Below are 15,405 nucleotides of genomic sequence, written 5' to 3' on the forward strand. Positions count from 1 at the left end.
CACTGCAGAGCAACACATGTGTGGGATAGTGGGAATATCAGAAACACATGTGGGGCCTTTTCTGTTGCTGGCACACCACAGTACTACACAGGGTCTAAGGAAGATTCTGATGCCCCAGTCCTTAATCTGGCAAACATTTGCCAAACCCAGGAGAGCAGCCTGAGATCCATCTAGGGTTGGTTGCTCTGGTGAAGATCAGAATGGAAAGGAAATATTGACTTAAACTCACTGTCCTAGTCTACTTTCAAAACCAGCTTTTCAGCTTGGACCTGTGTAAAGAATAGAGAGAAGCTGAGAGGATGTGTCTTGATCAAATAGGGGCAGGAAAGGATGAATATGAACAGTGAGTTGCAAACCCCCTTGCTAGAAGCAGTAAAACCTGCCATTTTCAGTTTAATCTCCTCAGTTTAAATTGCACTTAGAGAATCGTCTGGCAGAAGTCCTGCAGCTTTCCCAAAGCCTGCAAGCATGGGGCTGGGTGTGCTCCTCACAGCAGCAGGGCTTGCTCCAGGCTGCAGGCATCAGTTTGCAGGCACAAAGGGAAGGGAGAGCTCACAACATTCAGTAAACTTGCCTTGTCCTGACTCCTGGCTATAACTGTGCTTCATTTCTGCTAAACAGGATTGCAATTCTGCAAACTCCAGTCTGCCTGGAGCCAGGAACAGAATATTTTGTGGATGTGTATTTTTCCCAGCTCTCTGCCTCTGACAAAAAGGCAAAATCATTCATCTTGATTGACTCAGTGAGTAGTTCTGTCACAAGTCCCTTGAGGTTGTATTTCTACACAGTGCTATTTTTTTTACAGACTTATTAGAAGTATTTTAAAATAAGGTATAGTGTGTTCTAATAGAAATTCAGCTTCTGTTTTCCTGCATTGGCATTGTTTGCATATTTTTGTATGGAAAGGCAGAATTGTATCTGGTTAAATTTTCATGGAGCAGTACAAGTCACACTTGTTGCATACGTTGCATGTATCTCTATCTGTTGCTCATTGATTATGATCACAGTCCATATGTATGTGCTGATAAGATGCTGTGGCTATGGATATAAATTTGTACAGCTCCTCATCACTTAGGTTTTTTAAAATATCTCTAATTTGTTTGAGTCATGCATATTTTTAAGGATTATTTTGGAAAAGTAAAATTAGTCTTGTACTTCCTGGGAATCAGTTCCAGATATTTTGCAAGTTTCCATCAAGTCAGGAACTGGGTGTTAGTTTTGGGTCCTTCTCTTGAAAAATATTTTTAGGTCTATTTCTCTTATTATTCCTGTAGAACTGGACCTGGCAAGGGCTAGCTATACTTGGACATAGAACCTTCAGCTGATTTTTCCCTATCACAGTAATACAAGTAAAAGTTTTGGCCAGACACTGCTTTTGGAGTCACAAACACAGCATGGCAAGACCAGTTCTTAGCATATATCAGAAGTCTTATTATAATTTTATTTTTTTAAACACAGTCTCTCTTATTTAAAGAACTCAGGGAATGTTTAGACCTTGAGAATAAATGTGAATTTAGATGACAGAATGCACAACTGCAGATTTGGAAACCCAATGCTCCAGGCCTCTGTCATTGCAATGGAAAGCACATTAAGAGAATGTGGGAAATTTCTGGCTTTCAACATATCTAAGCAAAAATATTTTATTTTCTCTCTTAACAACAAAGCTTGGACTTATTCCCAGAATCGGATCTGTGGAGAACTTATGCAGTGAAAAGGATTTAGATGAGTACCAGAAGTATCACTGCATTGAAATTGCATCTGAAGTTGGGCCTCACGTCCTGCCCGAGGCGTGCGCACGGCTCATAGCGAGCCTGTCAGCCCGAATCCACAACGGCGCCGTGGGTAAGGACCAGCCCGCACAGGCAGCTCTTTTGGGCAGTTGCTGGCTTTCCCTTGGGTTTGTAGGATATGTTGACTGTAGAGATCTGAGCCTGCAGTGATGTAGAAGTGAAGCTGGCCAGCATGTGGTACCCATGGATGTGCAGGGTATATCCCGCTGAACCCTGTGTGTGCTGCAAACACCTCTTGGTGGTGTGAATCTCAGAGTTCATCACTCCTGATGGGCTTCATGAGCAGCATGAGAGGCACCATGGCAGTGTTTTTGTGTCTTCTGAAAGACATTTGAATCAGATGCCTTTACCATATGGCCAAGGCAGTAATGTTCCTTCTTTTCTGGCTGCTGTTAAATGACAGAGAAGTTTCTAAGCCCTCTCTCTAGATGCTGTAGGCTAGCTGAATGCCTTGGTAAGATTCCAGACATGATGGTACATAAGTTGGTGTACTGGAAGAGATTCACCAGGTAAACCTTGAAGATATTCCAGCAAGAAGGCAGCAGCAGGTGGGGTTTGAAATTCCTAGGCAGCTTCCTGGACCCACCATTAGCTGGGCTCAGTAGCTCAGGGAATTTCCCAAGTATTTGGCCCAGAGAAATGGAACTTCTCTGCACTTCCAGTAGCAGGAGGGGCCTTTCTGGGCAACTTTGGTGGCCAGCTTCTTTCAGGGCAGCAATCTCTGCAGCTTCCTTAGCAGCAATCTCTCCAAAGTGATAGCATCTCCTTGGATTGGGCAATTTTTAGCACTGATGCCTCACTCTAATATCAGGCAATGAGGTCACAGCTGTGCAACCAGTGAACCCCTCATTTAGGCTTGGGCTGTGATAACTTCCTATTGGCCTGATTCCTAAAGTGACAAGATTCTCCCAATGAAATGTGGCACTTTGGTTTTCTAGTGCTTTCCAGAGCATCCTAGGCAAACCTCTGTGGGTTAGCAGAGCATCTTCGCTCAACAAGTTAGTCCAAGGTGTCCAGAAGGAAACAAACAGTACACAGATGCAGACTAAATACAGCTTGCAGGTTATGTCCAGTGCTTCAGCTAGATGCAGATTTATAGCAAATCTTTTTAGACTTCACAATGTCTCTATTTGGATCTATGCTTTGCTACCCCCTTTCTGTCCTACCCCAAATGTGTGCTGAAGGCAGTGCCTTGAATGTGGCAACTACAACACCAAGACTTGTGCTGGTGCCTGATATACCATCACCATTGGTGCTACACCATCAAATGATCTAAACTATGGCTAAACTATCATCAGTTTAGTGAACCCTGAGAAGAATAATCAAACTCTTTCCTACCTATTTTAAAGTGTGAAACCTGCAAGCTGATGAGAGCAGTAGAACTCCTTGACAGCCAAACACGTTTTGATTTTCTTTCCCCTTGCCAGCTTGCAAGTGCAATCCCCAAGGGTCGCTGAATGCCAGCTGTAGTAAGCTGGGAGGCCAGTGTCAGTGCAAGGCCAACGTCGTGGGGCGCTGCTGTGACACCTGCTCTGCAGGCAGCTACGGCTTCGGCTTCCACGGCTGCTACGGTGAGTGCCTTGCAGCCAGCACCACTACCAGGACCACTAGCACACCCCAATGTCTCCGAATCCCAGATCATATGGGAAGCAATATTAAAAATGTCCCCACTAATAACAAATTTTCCATCCCTGCTGCCTTTGAGCAGCAATGAGATGGGTTGGCAGTGAGAGGAATAGCAGATTTGTCTTTACAAACAAGCTGTGGGTCTGCTGGTAGATAAAACTAGCACTGGGAGATAAAAGAAACAGTGGGAAGGATTCTACTGATTGATGAATGGAAAAAGATATTTGCTTTTACAAAGAAACTTAAGGCTTGCTGATAAATGAAATTAGGCATTGAGAGATGAAAGAAACAATGGGGAAGAAAAACTTCTAAGTTCCATAAGAATTAAAAATTAAAAGGGAGGGTTATACATTAGAGGGAAATCTTTGGTATCAGGCATATCGGGGAGTCTGTACCTCTCAAGTACTTCAGCTAATGGAGAAAGAGAGAAGGGAAATGCGGCCGGGAAATTAAGATAAAAAGGAGACTGCGTCTTCAAAAAATTTGAGAGATCTCAGGGGAATGCCCCATGGCCTCTTCCTTTATTCGAATAAAACCTGAAAGGACTCCTATGTCTCCTTGTTGGACACAAACTTCTAGCGTTTGTAAATTAATTTTCTCAGCAGCAGGAACGCTTTAAGGACGCAGCTTTGCTTTCGGTGTTTTCCAGCGTGCGAGTGCCACCCGCAAGGCTCGCTGAGCGCGCTGTGTGACCAGGTGACAGGGCAGTGCTCCTGCCGCCGGGAGGTGGGTGGCCAGCGCTGCAGCCGCTGCCTGCCCGGCTACTTCGGCTTTCCCCACTGCCGTCCCTGCCCCTGTCATGGCCACGCGGAGCTGTGCGACCCTCGGACCGGAGAGTGCCTCGACTGCCGCGGCTTCACCGCTGGAAGCCACTGCGAGAGGTCAGCTATGAGCGCTGCTGCAAAGCCCCAGCACTCGCTGCTGGTCTCCAAAGTGCCTGGGTAGCTGGGGGCCTCCAAATGCATCAATGACCGTAACGGGTCATTGAGCCATTACCCGAGGTTTGCAGAACACTTAGCAGGTCATTGACATGTTAACATGAAACTGCTGAATGTCAGGTACCTATTTTATTACTATTACCTATTGCATGTGGGAACGTGCATGCAATCCCTGTGGGTGGACTGCAGGCAGGGCATGCACCCAGCATTGCAGTGGGCTACCTGCAAGAAGGCATTTGAGACTTAAACTGACTCCAGCCAGGTTCCAAATTGCCAGCTTTCAAATTTAAAATTCAGCACGAGGCTAGCCAAGAGGCTGAATGTTGTGCTGAATACTCATTTTAATACCTGCAATTACCTTCAAGGAGTTTAAGTAAACTTGCCCTCTTTGCTGGTCATATTAGTTCCGTGTCACCAGCAAATTACTTTTCCCACATGTTCCAGCTTCATTCAGAGCACTGCTCCTCTTTTTTTGTTTTGTACACTGGCAGCAGTATCACAATTCAACATGGACATGGAAATTAGGTTTGTTTAGTTTGGTTTGGCTGGACTATGCCTTGTCATTAATTTTTAAGAGGTTTTCCTCATGAAACCTGTTGAGATTTTCCTGCAGTGGTTTTAGACAGTACAGTCTTTGGCTATTCTACTTGTAGATGGCAAACAGATTAAAAATGGGAGACTGAAACACTTTTTGCCCTGTGGCTTTGCAGGATCTCCTTGGCTATATGATTATCCTCCCAGGGGAGGATAATAATGTTCCCATTTGCCATAGTAAAACAGATCAAAGACTGAGGATGCTTCAGAAGCCTCTGTGTTATTTTTGCTGCAGCTGCAGGACTGCAGGGGGTTGGGATGTGGAGGCAGCAGTGGTGGTCAGGGTGGCTGAGCCCCAGGGAGTCCCAAAAGCCCCCACCAGTTTGGGTAACAGCACAGCCACCAGCACCTTGAAAGAGCTGTTACCCCAGGTTTGCAGACCATGTCAGACAGAGCATGGCTCAATACATATGTTACATGTGAAATATGCAGTATTCTCTGAGTACTCTTGAGGAATCATTGCTTTTTTGCCTGTGCCAGCACTTTTTACTGTCATGCCAGCCACTCTGTGTGTGTGTCTGGATGGAAATAGATGAATATATGTGCTGATAGGTAAATATACAGGATTTTTATATGGCAGCTTTTAGCTGCCTATGCAGAGCATGTGTGATATGCCATATCATTATCTGCAGAGGATCAGGAACGGGCATCACGCCATGATCGATGTAATCAAGTGAAGCCAATTTATTGCAAAAAGCAAGCTATGTTTATACTGTGTTCTACTGTTCATGCCTCAAGCTAATACATGATTGGTTAAATCCTTCTGTGCATGTGTTTTAATCTTTCAGTTAATTTTAGTTTTTCTTCTTCACGCGTCTCGCTGTGGTTTTCTTGTCTGCCTTTACATCCTGAACCGTCTGTTGCTGAGCATGTTCTTCTTCTTTCATGTCCTTCAAGGGCATTGTGACCTTACTCAGTTTCTATGAAGACTGTGCATATATATATATCCATTGTCTTGCAAAAAACCCTCAACAATAATCATTCAGTTTAAAATTGTTCCAGAGTAGGTGAAAGTCTTCACAAACATTTCTTGAAAGGAAAACATGTGTCTTTTTCTTTTTGCTTCAGATTTTGAGAATGCAGCTCTGATTTTCCATTTTAGAACACCTTTGAATCTTGATATATCTCTACCAATTGATGGAGACAGCATTACAGTAATCTGGATTACCAATTTCAAAATATACATGTAAATTAATTCACCTGCATGAAGCACTTGACAATTTGTCCTGCTTTGTGTTGACTGCTTTGGCAGGTGCATGGATGGCTATTATGGAAACCCTCTGGATGGAGAACCCTGCCACCCATGCATGTGCCCAGGAGCACCTACAAGCAATAGGTATTTTGCACATTCCTGTTACCAGGACTCCCAGTCTGCACAGCTTGTCTGTAATTGTCTCGAGGGATATTCAGGTATGAAGCAAAATAAGGACTGGTTTTGATACTAGTTAAATTGATGTAAGAGAAAAAAATGAAAAAAATGATCATCCTTCACCTGTCACATGTTCAGAAATGACAATGAGGTAATGCTAATAAAACAGCTAAGAAGAGTTAGCACTCAAGTTTACTGAAATTATGTGGCTACGTTCTGACTAGGAAGAATGGGAATTGTGCAGTTAGTGTTTTCAAAAGGGATTCACCTCTGTGGATACAGTGAAGTCATTTATTGTTCTGATGTCACTCTCTGGAAATCTCCTCCTTTCCAGAGGCATTACACTAATCTGGTGGGGAGAGGGGGGGAAAACTGCAGTTGCTTGTTACCTTTGAAAAAGAAGGATTGCAAGCCCAAATGGGAATGGTTAGGGCATCAAAAAGAGATGATAAGACTTCGTAATAAGAGAAACTCTTTGACATTATGCCTTAAAGTGACTGCTTCATGGTTCAAATAGTCATTTTAGAAATGGGACTTCTGTTCTCGGCTGTCTAAAATGCAGATATTTTTGCAGCAAACTGATTCCTCATTTCCTAAGATCATGTTGACTTAGGTTGAATTCCTGAAGGGAAAGCTGAAGATATTTCCCTTCCCTTGGGCATTAGAAAGATCTCCTCTGGTGGAAGCAAAGCTTAATGGGAATCACTGCTGAAAATTAAATCAATGTTGTCATCTTTACTTAGGCAAGGTTTCTTTATAAGTCAAGAGTGGTTTTGCTTGAGTAATTGCTGTAGGGTCAAAATTATTCATGTTGGTGTTCACCCAGGGGACTTCTGTCCTCACAAATCACTGCACTGTGACTCTTGGTCACCTTTGTAGCAGCAGTCTCACTTTCTCAGAGATTGAGAAAAGCTGGGTCATGAGTAGCACAGTGAAGGAAGAGTGTCCTTGGCTGAAGACGAACCAGTGGATGTGGTTCCATAAACACCAGTCTGCCCAGAATGGTTTCTGAGATGCAGAGGTAGCACCCAGATCAGGTCAGGCATTGAGACTAAATGCAGTACTAGTTGTAATGCCAGCAAGGACAGAGCATCAGAGTTCATCTGGGTGAACTCCTGGGTACACCCCACCCTCCAATGCTGCAGTGGGAGTGAAGGGCCAAGGAAAATCCTGCAAGTATGGCTAACCCTGACTACTGCCATTGAATGGACTTTGATGGAAAAAGATGTTTGAAAGTGTTGTATGATGGGGAACCTAATTGTTCTTACTGAAAGGCCTTCCTTGGTATAAACAACTTGGAATGAGAAAGGTGTCTGACCATCAGATTTCAGTGGGGAAGATATAATCTAAACTGTTCAGAGAATTAAAGGGCAATGATCTCAAACAGGTGGATATTTTCCACTGGAAATGTGCATTTGAATAGACAGTCTGAACATTTTAATAATATTACTGGAAATTACATGTTTCACTTGAATTCCATCAGCCAGCAATATTTTTACCTTTCTCTGACAGGCAATCAGTGTGACAAGTGTCCTAGTGGGTTCTACAAAAACCCCAGCAGCCCTGGGCTTGACTGTGCACCATGTCCCTGCAATAACAACATTGATTTGACAGACCCAGAGTCCTGTAACAGGGTCACTGGGGAATGCACCAAGTGTTTACACAACACCCATGGAGCAAACTGCCAGTTCTGCAAACCAGGTTATTTTGGCTCAGCCCTCAATCAAAGCTGTCAAAGTAAGTAACAGGACTGCAACTGTGTTTTACTACCAAGAAAATGTGTTTAAAAAACAGGCTATAGGGAAAGGCTAGACCTTGGAGGGAGGACAAAACTAAAGAAGATAAATAGAGCAAAATATAAGATTCACAAATATATTTCTCTATCTACTAAATATAAATAACATCAATGATACAAATAACTTAACATGGCATCTATTAAATTCTTTGTCATCCAAGTTTCGCTAACTCTCATACTGAATATCGCTCCTTGGAAATACTCATTTGTGAAATGAAAGCAGTACTCTCTGTTAGAAAAATAAATGTGCATTCAGCTTATTCAGGAAGGAATCAAAAGTAAAGGAATCAGTGATAATTGTTTATCCATGTTGCTGGCTGATGCCAGTTAAGCTCAGTTAGAACTCAGTTAACCAGATGATCCCTTGCTGAACTTCGTGCCTTACCAGTTGTTTTCATTAAGTGGCTAGAGAGAGAGCATCCAGGCAATTGAATAGATTCCATGAGGACACATCAGTAACTCAGCACTTTGAACAGAAGAGTAGGAGTGTAAGGAAAAGCAAGGCACAAGCTTCTTCCCAGTTTTTCTCTAAACTCATTTTCACAGATGTGCCTGAGGATTTAATTTTTATGGCCAAGATAACTATAAGTATAGTCAAGAAATATATCTATTTATCAATTTTTCTGTGAATCTCTAAAATACAGTCCAAGCCCATCCCTTGTTCATTCTTGGAAGATGTCTGTTAGAAATTGTTAAGTAAGAACTTTTGGCTCCTCACTAGGAGGGCTTCTTATCTTACTTGGCTTACTGGGGATTCCCACACTGGATAATGCCTACTGTAAATCAATTTATCCTTACCCAACATATTTAACATTGCATTCTAATAAGATTCAAAATACACTGAGCCTTTGTTTTCTGCGCCTGTATTAAAAGGGTTGAACATTCACAGTAAGTTTTCTCAAAGCCATATATAAGTTATTACAGAAAGGCAGGTAATATGTATGAGATTAAACATGTTCAAGATCACTGAAAGTAAAGCTTTTTATCCAGCTCTGGCTGTCCATCAGCTGTCTGTATTTCTGTCTGCTGTAGTAATTGTCCCTCTTTTTCCAGGCTGCTCGTGCAATCTGGCAGGTGTTCAGCCTGCCATGTGCCCAGGGGGGGATGCAGCCTGCCTGTGTGACCCAGCCACAGGAGCTTGTCCCTGCCTGCCCAATGTGCTGGGTGCCACCTGTGACCAGTGTGCCTCTGGCTACTGGGACCTGGCTAGTGGAAAAGGATGTCAGACCTGTGACTGTGATCCAAAAAACTCCCAAAGCAACCAGTGCAACCAGGCAAGGAAATTACTCTGCTTTCCAGGAACCAGGGTGCTGGTGTTTTGACATGGCAAAGTGGGGACCCTCTTATAAATGAAGATCGCTTTTTTGTCATATTCCCTGAAAACAAAAAATTCTTTGGAAGTTTGTAGTTGGTACAATCGCACTGTGAGTCATTAAATCAAAAGTGTTGTTCTGATAACTAGGCTTTGCAATTTCTCTCTGCATGTTTTTTTGTCAAGTGGACCTTAGAAATACATTGTAAAAAGATGTCACAGAAAAAAGCTGCCTCTTAACTATGCATATAGGGAAGAAGGAAATCCAAGCTTGGACCTAAGAGTCAAATGAGTATTTTTTAAGTGTTTATTTTCATAAAGTAAAATATCAGCTGTGGTCATTACATTAATCAAGCCTCATCTATCGTACTACTAGAGTACCTTTTCTCATCTTCAAGTCCTGTGCACGTTTCAGGGCTAGAATGTAGAAAAAATTAAACAGAATTTCAGAACAAAAAGGTGAAATTGTGGTCCCATGGAGTCAACAGCAATTTTGCCATTGACTTCAGAGCAGCAGGAGCTTATCCTCAAATCTTGCTGATGTGTTTGCACATTTTTCTTTCAATAGGCTCTCTGTTTGTTCCAGTTCATTCAGTAGATTTATTATTTTTTATAGCAAATTTAGTTCTTGACTTCAAAGAACTACTAGCGGTTATCAAAGTCGTAATTCCCTGGAGTCTAATTTAATAGCTGAATTTCAAAATATTTTTTCTAGGGCAACGTGCATAATATATCCTCAAGGTTTTCAGTTACAATTGATGTATTGTGTAGTTTAAGTTGAAATGTTAAGATGAGTACTTAGATCTAGCAAAAATAAAAAATAATTATTTTGCAAAGGAAAAGAATCCTCTCAGATCATTGTCAGAGGATGAGTTCTCAAACAGCGTTAGTAGATTGGATCATACAAAATCTCTAACATTAGTAAAGGAAAGCCATTCTCAGAGTGCATTTTGTTTCCAGGACCTTCAAAGACTGTGAGCAAGCAGTGTTGCTGCAGCTCTTGTACAGCTGAAATCATGTATATCCAGCCCTATGGCTCTGCTGGAAGTTATTCCACCCTATCTGTTTTTACAGCTTACAGGCCAGTGTCCATGTAAGCCAGGTTACAGTGGAAGATGCTGTAATGAATGTGAGGAAAACTACTTTGGCAATCCCCAGCTGCATTGCGTTTGTAAGTATTATTGCGTGACTATAACTGGATTCGGAACTGCCTCAACATAAATGCTTACCTTTTATATTCACAGGGGAAACAGGGAACTCATGTAGAGAAACAGCCTTTCATATGTTTGTGTGTGTGAGATGGACAAGTGTTTATATTATTTATCTATATTTTTATTTAAATGGTTAAGATGGAAGTCAGAGATGAAGAAGAGCCACTACTGTGCAGTCCACCTTGCTCTAACTCAAACACTGCTTTGCTTTTATTATCTTGAAAAGCACCTTTTTCATGCATTAATCCCACAGAACAGGGGCAACTGGATGTAACCTGCTGTTCCTTTCTTGCAGCATGTGAGTGTAACCTGGAGGGGACCCGCCAGCCCACGTGTGACAAAGCCACCGGCGCGTGTAACTGCCGGGCTGGCGTCACCGGCCGGCTCTGCGACCAGTGCGCCCGCGGCTTTGAGAAGGACTTTCCCTCCTGCCCTCAGTGTCATCTTTGTTTTGATCAGTGGGATGCTGAAATTGCGGCTCTTGCTGAGACTGTGCAGGGGTTAATGAGGTTTGCAGCAAAGCTGGAAGATAAAGGAGGACGAATGCCCAGCTGTGACATGCGCTTCAAAGCCTTCGAAGATGCCATTTCTGAAATGGAACGCATTTTGAGACATCCTGTCCTTTCACTGCAGGCCCTTTCAGGCATCAGGGATTTTCAGGGCTTCCTTCAGTAAGGGCTAGGTTGCTCCTGGAAAAATCCTTTAGCTGAGAAACTGTCTTCCCCCAGACTCCACCAGCCATCCCTACATATCAAGTCCCACTTCTGATCAGCACACAGATGCTGGTCTACTAAGTGACTGTTTTCAGTAGATCTGTGAGCAAAATAATCCTTAATATATGCCTAACCCATAGAGACATATACTTAAATGACGGAAATTTCCAATTCATACTAAAGGTTTTCTAAATAAGCCATATAATTAAATGTTTTTGCTTATTTATACATGTATCTCTTGCCCTCTAAAATATTGTGTAACTCAGTTCTAGTTTAAGAACAATCTGGTCTGACTTCTGCATAACTGTCTTATCCCCTTCAGACAAAAAGTTGCACAGATGGATCCCCTTCACAGTTCACCCTTTGAGTTTCCTGACCTTAACAAGAGCATAGAAGATATAGTAGAAGAAGCCAACCTAGTGTTTGAACTTCTACAACAAAAAATACATCTGCATCAAAGTTTTCAGTACTTGAATTTCAAAGGTAAGTCAGCAATGAATTAAAATGGGTGGACATTTTCCCTAAAATTTTGGAATGCTTTCTCATCATTAAACCATACAACATCTTAAAGATCCCTTTGCCTCCTGTGGTAGCACAAAAATGTTGACACTGATAACATTTTATACTGACTTTCCAAATTCTCTTTTGTCTTAAAATGCTGTGATTTCTAGCATCCCAAATTTCAGATGCATGTGCCAGGGTCACATCAGTCAGGAGTCTCATAAATGCTTACATCAGGATATAAAAGAAACCCAGTTTCAGAGTACAGACTCATATGCAATGGAACAGCAAAGGATTCCCCCACCACATCTGACTCCTCTTGCTCATAGGAATACTTAAAGAATCTTGTACAGGAACAGTTTATTTAATTAAAGCATTGTGTCATAGTGCAGCTTCCTAGTGTTCTCATGGGAAAATACTTGACTTTATGTGGGACAGAAGTAGCTCTCCATCATCAAAAAATGTGAAAGCAGAACTGAGGTCCTTGGCATTTTTGAAAGAATTAAATCCTCTGTGTTTGAGCTAAGTATAGTCTCCATCAGCTGCTAATAGCTGTAATGATGATGACCCACACTGGTTTCTGGAGAAAAATGGGGCTGTATCAGGTAGGGATCTTGGACAGTGCTACACCACCCACAATGGCAGGAGATGGTCAGCAGAATCCTCTCCAAAGAGATGGCTGCCAAGATATGAACCCCCAGAAGACAGGGTGCTCACCACAGAAGACACAAGCTACAAGGAATGCACTCCCACTTACAGTTCCTCTGTGTTTCATTCAGGCAAGAAAAACTTGGCCCGGGCAAATTGGGTTTTTGTTTTGTTTTGTTTTTATTTTTGGGGTTTGTTTTGTTTTGTTTTTGTTTGTTTGTTTTAATAAAAACAAAGGAAAAAGAAAAAAGGAAAAAGAAGGAAAAGTCAACAAAATGCATAGTGGAGGAAATGGGAGAGGGGAAAAGAGGGATTAACTAAGGTTTAGGGCTCCTGTGCCCTGTTGTACTTGGCAGCCCCCTGGGGCAGCTCCTCTGCAAGCAGCCAGCAGAGATCTCCCAGACTCCACTTCTCAATTCAACTGAGCCTTGCACAGAGAGAAAGGCAGAAAGGCAAAGAAACAATAAATCCCAGGGAGGTCAGTGGACACAGAGCTGAAGCATCCATGGTGCTCTCTGGTCACATTCCAAACCCACTTAATCTTTTGGCCTCTGGAGATAGATAAACAGCCCTATAAAAAGCACATGGGAGTGTGGGGAGGGGAAGACCTTGAATTTAAGATGAATTTCCTATCAAGGCCACAAATATTCATTGGTTCTGCTACCAAGCATATAATAGCACAAAAATAACATTTCCCTCAAGATAAACAGCTTTTCTGATACCCAGGAGAGAGACTGGCTCCTCCTTCCTTTCAGACCAGCAGCATATCCTATCTGTGGCTCTGCGTTTTCCTCTCCTTTTTGCTGGGGCAGATACCCCATCTGGGGCACATCTGGCACTCGTGCCCTAGACACACACAGAGAATGAGCTCCTGCCTATGTCTCTGTGCAGAGGATCAGGAGTTGGAGTCCTCCTCACAGGCATACATTCAGCTAGATGACCTGGAAACATCAATATCTAATGATAAATTAAAACCACTGGAAAAACTAAGGTGGAAGTGCCCTTAAAAGAATGCTTGCAGTCTATGAGATCTCATTAAATTATGGCTTTCCAGCATCGGCCCCTGGCTTTGCAGCAGCTGAGGTGCAGTAACACAGTGAGGCTATAAATCAAGCCTATGCTAAGACACTGTGTTTAATGAAAAGGAACTTGGAATCTCTACAGCTCCATCAAAAACCAAATGTAGAAAATGCATTTAGGCCATTTAATGGAGAGCTGAACCACTGTGAAATATTCCTGCTGTGGAATTGTTGCACAGAAAAAATCTCTGGCTTAGATGAGGAGTTACAGCAGTCTCTTTCCAGGTATTTTGTATTAAGAGCTAGCTTTAAACTGTATCTTGTTTCCAAGAATTACAAGATAAATAAATAGCCCTGGTTCCACATGATAACTAAACATTGTTCAGCTTCAGTCAAAACACAGCCAAGGGCTTTAGAGCCTGAATCAAAGCACACAGGACTTGAGTGTCTTGTCTTTGACTTCAACTCATAACTGAGTCAGTTACCAACACAAAGAGAGATGTTAATCAGAGACCTCTAATGCTTTTTCACTGCTGACACATCGATTCTGGCTCTGGACATATTTCTGCCTAGGAATGTGGGCAAATCTGGGCTCTCCAGAGATCTGGGAAAACTCAACAGCAGCAGTAACAGCTTTAAATTATGTGTGTTGCAAAGGGCCTCAATCCTTTTCTCAGGCTATTAATCTGCAAAAAATGTAATATTCTCCAGCCCTTTTGAGCCTACTTAAGGAAAAGCTTTCACTAACCAAACAAGACTGTTGCTGGAAAGCATTTTTAGCCTGGCCTATTAGCTTATCACAGAAGTGCCTTTTTTTTTAATTCATCAGTCCTGAAACTGGATTTTCCAGAGACAAAAAAGCCCTCATATATTCCCATTTGTAATATAAATTTTAGTCTCACTCTAGCAAACCACTTAACTCTTGGGTGCTATGCTGAGCAGAAAGGATGGTTATTTTCCTGACTCACAATCAGGCAGCTGATCATTTCATGACAACTGGCAGAAAGAGTTTTCCTGCCTAAAACATAATAAATGTCAGGAGCTTTTATCCAATCAACAATGGTAGCAGTGCATGAGCTACTGATGAATGCAGATCTGTAGCAGTTAGTGTCAATAATGGGATCTCCTTCATACTTCTAACTATTCTGTTGCCTTCTCAAACACCTTGGCATACTGTGGATGACATAGGATCCACCATTTATTCTTCTAGTTTAGCAGGTTTTATGAGCATTGATAACTATTTCTATTTAGCAACTGGATAAGTGAAGGATTGAAAGGCTTGGCTGAGGAAAAGATAGTTCCTGCCCTTCCCTGCTTCCCAAATTAAACACAGTGAATCAGCTGTCACTCAGCAATTGTCCAGAATTCAAGCAAATGCACAAACTGAATGCAATCAAATGCAGTTGGTACTAAACCCTATTTCTGTTGGTACAGAGGCCATCAGCAACATTAGGAAACACTCTGAAGTATCATTGCTGGCAGAACAGAGGACCAGGGGGACAAGCCCTGTGGTAAGACACTCAGAGTACACCAGGAACGACACCCTCGCTATGTTGGACCATCAGCTCTTTGACGCAAGCAGTGTGCTGCAACAGCTCAGAATGATCAAAAGCCCTGACATCCAAAACCTGAATGAAAAGGTAGGTGCTGTGGATTTTGAAAGAAAGCTAAAAACCCCCAAAAACCAAAAAAAACTCCTTTTTGATGTTGTAGTAGGTTTTATTTTAAAAGGATGCTTACATGCATTTTTAAGTCTGGAAAATTGCACTTCCTTGCCACAGCCAATCACATCAGAACAACTGCACTTCTCAGCTGTAGTTGTTTCCAGCCTTCTGGAAGCCATTGTTCCCAGCACAAGGAACTGTTTAGGAGCTCTCTAGTCTCAAGAG

The 15,405-nt window shown here is 42.3% G+C and overlaps 1 protein-coding gene across 1 annotated transcript in view; it reads left to right on the forward strand.

The window, feature by feature from the left end:
• The window catches only part of LAMB4 (laminin subunit beta 4), a 41,127-nt gene that overhangs the window by 17,035 nt on the left and 8,687 nt on the right, over positions 1-15,405 (forward strand). The window contains exons 17-27 of the mRNA XM_066549823.1: positions 622-742; positions 1,665-1,842; positions 3,218-3,361; positions 4,066-4,297; positions 6,201-6,358; positions 7,830-8,054; positions 9,166-9,386; positions 10,499-10,595; positions 10,931-11,306; positions 11,671-11,831; positions 14,951-15,156. Of these exons, the coding sequence (XP_066405920.1) occupies positions 622-742; positions 1,665-1,842; positions 3,218-3,361; positions 4,066-4,297; positions 6,201-6,358; positions 7,830-8,054; positions 9,166-9,386; positions 10,499-10,595; positions 10,931-11,306; positions 11,671-11,831; positions 14,951-15,156 (2,119 nt within the window). The remainder of the gene's footprint in view (positions 1-621; positions 743-1,664; positions 1,843-3,217; positions 3,362-4,065; positions 4,298-6,200; positions 6,359-7,829; positions 8,055-9,165; positions 9,387-10,498; positions 10,596-10,930; positions 11,307-11,670; positions 11,832-14,950; positions 15,157-15,405) is intronic.

The sequence above is a fragment of the Molothrus aeneus genome, chromosome 5 (assembly GCF_037042795.1).
Source record: "Molothrus aeneus isolate 106 chromosome 5, BPBGC_Maene_1.0, whole genome shotgun sequence".
Classification (NCBI taxonomy): domain Eukaryota; kingdom Metazoa; phylum Chordata; class Aves; order Passeriformes; family Icteridae; genus Molothrus; species Molothrus aeneus.